At 35.7% G+C, this 6,000-nt stretch overlaps 1 protein-coding gene across 1 annotated transcript in view; it reads right to left on the bottom strand.

The window, feature by feature from the left end:
* Positions 1-275: 275 nt before the first annotated feature.
* TPO (thyroid peroxidase) overlaps positions 276-6,000 on the bottom strand; it is a 35,907-nt gene continuing 30,182 nt past the window's right edge. The window contains exons 11-13 of the mRNA XM_053937531.1: positions 4,217-4,425; positions 3,674-3,844; positions 276-436 (exon numbers count right to left, since the gene is read on the bottom strand). Coding sequence (XP_053793506.1) covers positions 276-436; positions 3,674-3,844; positions 4,217-4,425 — 541 coding nt within the window. The remainder of the gene's footprint in view (positions 437-3,673; positions 3,845-4,216; positions 4,426-6,000) is intronic.

Here is a 6,000-nt window from a genome sequence, read left to right as displayed (position 1 = left end):
AACAAACTCTATCCATGACAGGAGAAACTGAGACAAATTTGATTCCCTCCTCATATGCACTGTCAGGAAATACTTAGTGGTTTATATGCAATACAAATGGAAATTAAAAGCTTATTTATGTATCAGAATTATTTATTAAACACCTTCATTTACAGAATCTCTCTGTATCTTTATGCCCATGGTTGTGTAGAGATTTTCCACATATGTTAACAGCTCTTCAATAAAACGTAATTTGATGAATTTTTACAGCATTGTAAAGTGGAACAGAGAACATTTTAATGGACACTAGGTTCACAACCATTACCAATGCACGTTCTTCCATCTTCTGCCAGCTTGTAGGGATCAGTGTGGAGACATTTGTAGCTGCCCTTAGTGTTAATGCATATAGCAGAAGGATGGCATGGTGGATTAATTTCATTTTCACATTCATTGATGTCTGCAAAATGAGTACACAGTGATCAATAATAATTACAAATTACAAAGGGATTACTAATTTTTCATAGACACTTTTTACAAGGATTTATAAATGAAAAGCATTGTACCCTTTCAATGAAACTGATAATGATAAAAATCTTTATTGTTACTGTTTAAAGGACAATGTAGGGGGTTGTTTTGTTTTGCTTTTTTGTTTGTTTGTTTTAAAGCTGGAAATTATGAAAAAAAAATGTTGCTTTCATAATCCTCCAAAAGCTACAAATGGAAATTGGCTGGATTTTCAAAAATGCAAATCCTAAACTTGACAGTTCTTCTTGCATGTGTTTATGTCCTAAGATTTTACTTCCTTTATAAATGTTTTCATCCTGTGCTCTATAGAGATAATGAAAACAATAATGCAGACACAGTTCTGTACACTTCTAGATATGATTTTGAGGAGTCAAATTTTCAGGTTAGCTTAGGTTACAAAATTTATAACCATAATTTGTGATATCACTGCAAGAATGGTTGTTTCTAGATGCTATGTAAATTCTGTAAAATGACAGTATCCTGGCAGAATGTTGAGCAGATGAACAATTATCCATTGGAAAATGTATATACACATATTGCTCTTGAGGCCTTTCAAGATCTTTCACTCTCACTTTCTGGTTATGTGATGAAATGGGAAACAGCAGTGCAGAAGAGAAAGTACTCAGTGAGGGAAAGAAAGGGGTCTTTTCATATTTTTGCACCTTTCTTCTTTCTATGTAATATTTACTTGCATGACTGAATTCAGTTGACTAAAAGTAGGTGTCTAGTGTTATTTTAGGTACTTTCCAATTGGTCCTGTATATCTGACATCTTGTTTAATGTCTCTGACCAATGGTCCTGTGAAGCACTGCAAACCCATATGTGGACAACTAGTCAAGTCTTCAGTGTCTTCTCTTTTTGGTTTTATTCCTTTCCTTCTCTAACACAATGTTTGATCTGCTGCTTCAATATAAGTGGAAATTTTCAATCAGTATTAGAAACTGACCTGTATTTACTGACTTAGTTTAGCACTGTCACTGACACCACTTTCCATCACTGGAAATAGGATCAGCCTACTCAAATTTTAGTAAAAAAAAGTAGCTGTGCCCAAAGATAGTTATCAACTAAGACAGTCAAAAGACTAACATGCAGGAAAAATCTAAAACTTCAGAACTCTTAAGAAACAATAGCTTTCATAACACTTCTTTGAAGTAGGAAAAGAATCTATTGTTCAGGATGAAGATTTCTGAGTCTTACTCCCTTCAAAACTACATTTTGAGTTAATGTTCATGGCTTAATCATCATCCAGGAAAGAAAACCTGCACCTTTGCCTGCACTGTAATTCAAATGTGCTGCTTCCACTTCTGCAGATCCATAGTCATGCTGTCTGCTAAGTAGCTAACTCTTCTTCATCACTAAATAGTGCATGTCAGATCTGACCAGTCTACCCTGCTACTCAGAGAGCAGTAGTTTACTAAATCAAAATAGTTATCTATCAGGAGTGTGACATCACTTTATATAAAGGAAGGTAGCATATTCTAGCACTAAATGACTTCCTGAATCCATAGAAATTATTTCAGTCAAAGCCCAAGTTAGTAAGCGGGAATTAACAGCTCTCAGAATCTATGCTTTTGCCAGCAAGCCACTCTGTCTTTTCCAGAACAGCATATAATTTTGAAACCATCTGCAGAAATGCTAAGCTCTATCCTCCTCATTATATTGCTTGATTTATCCCTAATTTGCAGAATATTTAAAAGAATGGGAACATATTGCACAGACATGCGTGGAACAAAGTGCTTTCTACTGTAAAACTCAAGTAGCATCTGCATAAGTGGGTTTTGATGGTTTTCCTTTAATAAAGGCATTGCTTTTTTAATATATGCAGCAGCTTGTTTTCCTATAGCAGATATACAGTCTTTTGTTTACATTACTGAACATATTAAAAGAAACTAGGACAAGGAATGATTCACTCATTTAACTTATTTATTCCATTCACTGCCAGAACATTAATCTATTGAAAAAGTTCTATTATAATTCATTTAACAGCTTTATTTCTCTATATGGTATTTATGTGGGAGGAATTCAGTGGATAAATAGGATGTGAATAAAGGAAAGAGCTGCAAATTTCATTTGACTTTCCATACCAGGTATACAATTAGAATGAAGAGCTTTCTATTCCACTATCACAGAAATACCGATAAGCAGACTTTATTGTGGATGAGCTGCAGCACTTTCACTCACATTATTATACCACCATCCATAATATATTCTGAAATACAGCCTTTTTGGGTTTAGTTTTCTCTCATCTTCTTATAAAGTAGAGGAGTGTGAATATACACACACATACATATATACATATATACGTGTACACCCCACCCCATTATAAACACACACATTTCAAATGTGAACAGAGAGAATTCATTCTTCATAGCATGAAGAGTGAAAGTCTTGAAATATTTGCCACATTCTCTTTCTAACGTATTCTACTAAACAGTAAAAGGCAAAAAGAAAAGAGAAGATGAAAGAACTATTAAAATAACAGAAAAGGGTTCCTGTGAAAATGTGCCAGAAATGTCTTTTTGCTGATTTTTCACCTGCTCTACTTTTGTATCTGCAGAAGTAATTAACTTTTGGCAAATCTTTTTGCAGATATTTGGGAGACGGAGGTTGGACCTAAAGTGATTATTAGTTTCCTTAATTTCACTTACTCACTTCACAGAATGTTTTTATTTCACTTTTACTAAAATTATTAGGATGACACATGACCTAGTGGTGTAGAGTTCAGTTTTTATCTAGAGCATCCATTGAAACAATGCCAGGAAAATGACAACACTCTGTCATGCTGTTATGTTCAAGGTAGGAGGAAGCAATGTATAATTCTGATTTGCTATCTTTTTCCTCCCTTTCTCCTTCCCTTCCCTCCCACTGGCTGTTAATAGCCTTGATTTTTGCTTAATTGGGAAATTTTTAGTGCCATTTTCCCATCATCAACTTGATTGCGGAATCAGGATGCGTAGAATTAGATTACTGAGATAGTAATTCTGGAGAGAGTTTCACATTTTTGTATTATTATATATATTAGCCCAGGATGCTAACTACAAGGAAGCATAGGTGTGAATTCACATCTGATGAGCTATGGTGGACTTTAGCTGTTAGAAAATTCAGAAATTAATAATAACAATAATAATATTAATAGTAACAACAACAATAATAATAATAGATACGATACCTGTACAAACTGGAGCCTCAAAGTTCCATCCTTTGCTTGTGCAGGTTAATTGTTCCTCTCCTTGTAACTGAAATCCATAGTGACACGTGTAAGTCACTGTAAATTTTCCAGATTCTGAGCAGTACACAAAATCACCATTTTCTACACTCTTTGGTGTTCCACATAGTTCATCTACAAATAGAAAGTCTGTATTACAGGCTTTTAAAACATTAAAAGTTTGACATCCCATGTGAAACTATGACACTCCCTTATACTTGCAAATTGAGGGTATTCTCCATTACTGCTATAAACATTAACTTCAGTGAAAATTTTCACATGTTTTAAGGTGATCAAGACTTTAATTGTTCATTTCTGGAAAATAATTTACATGGAATACTACAGGTTTGACTTGTAATCCTCACAAAACTAGCAATACAACATAAGCAGCACATGGACTTGTTGGATCAAGTCCAGAGCTTACTACTGCTCATTACTGTCCCCTCCCCTCCTCTTCCCTCCCCTCCCCTCCCTTCCCTTTCAAAAAGATTGGTAACTACAGAGTACCTTCCTGATAAAATTCTTGCCAAGCTTCTAAATTCATCCCAGGTATATTGCTACAATGCTTAAAATCCTGTGGAAACTTTCCAAGTTGAAAGGCATCTGCTGGAACTTCAGAAATTCCTGTGTTGTCACAAATAACGCGGGACAGTGAATGTTTTTTGAGTTCATGCTTTTGAGCTTCTGTGAAAACATCATCATTTTCCCACCAAAATCTGGAAAGAATGATAGAAACTTTTTTTGAAAAGATCAAATTCAAAGAGCTGGTTATTCTTACATTCATAGTACCTTATATAAAAGACCAAAAATAAGAATTACAGCAAAAATAGGTGAATATAACAATAGTAAGAGTAAACACCATGACCATACAGAACCAGTCATAAAAAGGCTAGTGTGAGTCTGATGTACTCAGATCACGTGTTAAATCCAGCAGAATTGCTTTTCATTGATTAAACAGGTCCACAAAAAAAAGTTACAATCCTGAGACCAAAACTTGAGACAGATTTGATTGGACTGGATCCTTACTCCTATGCACACTAATATGTTCTGTTCACTCATAAATTGTTTAAAGCATAAATTACAGAAGAATTAGAGGAGTAACCATAATAGATTTTTCCCATACCAAAGCTTTTGAATTCTGCTTGCCCTTACTGAATGGACAGTAATTATGTTTTTGATCATACAAAAAGTATGCTAAGAGGACTGTCTGGAACAGACAAGACCTGCTTATTTTTGTCAGATCAGGAATGTGGTGTCAGAAGAGAGGAACCAGTTGGTGCTACAAGGGTATATCTATTAAATGGTGACATTATAAAAAAAATATATGTATACATATACATATACATATACATATACATATACATATACATTAAAAGGTAAAAGGAAAGAAAACACTGGGGAGAAAAGGAAAGACAAACATTTTGTATATAAGGACATGTCATTAATAGCAAAAATACTTCTGGAGAGTTTGATTTAACATCTCTATTGGTACATTAAACAATGATAAGCACTTCTATACTGCTTATTTCCCTGTGGTACTCAGGCCAGGCCAGTTAGGATTTTCCCAAACACTAGGCAGGATTGGTGGTAACATGCCTGAGGATAATCAGCAGTAGAGTATGGGAGTGATCACACTGTACAAACTGACCTCAGGTTTAACACAGGACTTATGATCCATAATACAGGGGGCATATGGCTGAGGTTTCTAGAAAGTCTGTGAGTTTGTGTTTACATTTTCCTGATTAGAACAGAACAGCAATATTGACTGTGGACTCTATGCAAACTTGGCACGTGTGCAGCATTTAAAGATTTTTATGAGCTGCCTGTAAAGGTACCATACAAATGGGAAGTCTGATAATTGTGTTTGTGTTCTGGAGAGGATGAAGACTGTGGCCAGTGTGCCCTAGGGTGGCTTTTGAGGGCAAATCGGATCCTGCTGCTAACAGGAGCATACCTGCCAAATAAGTGCATGTGAGATTTTGGAAAACTGGATTTATCTGTAGGCCAATAGTTACCTTCAGAAGCCTGATTTGTTAAAAAACTCATCCCACTTGGCCTACATTGAAGGAGAAGGCAATGTACAGAACCCGGGGTGGAGCGAATATCTCACACCTAAGCAGCACTGAAATGCAGGAGAGATGGAGGGGCTGGAAGGAGAAAAAAAGAAAGGAGCCTTCAATCCTACACCGCACCTGCCACTGTTCCTAAATTCCTGGAACCTCACAGACGATTCCAAGGCCCCTTCCCAGAACCAAAGCCATCAAAGACTTCTCCACTCAGTTCTCCTACAC

This window comes from Vidua chalybeata, chromosome 3, assembly GCF_026979565.1.
Source record: "Vidua chalybeata isolate OUT-0048 chromosome 3, bVidCha1 merged haplotype, whole genome shotgun sequence".
Lineage (NCBI taxonomy): Eukaryota > Metazoa > Chordata > Aves > Passeriformes > Viduidae > Vidua > Vidua chalybeata.
This window is presented reverse-complemented; position numbering and strand designations above follow the sequence as displayed.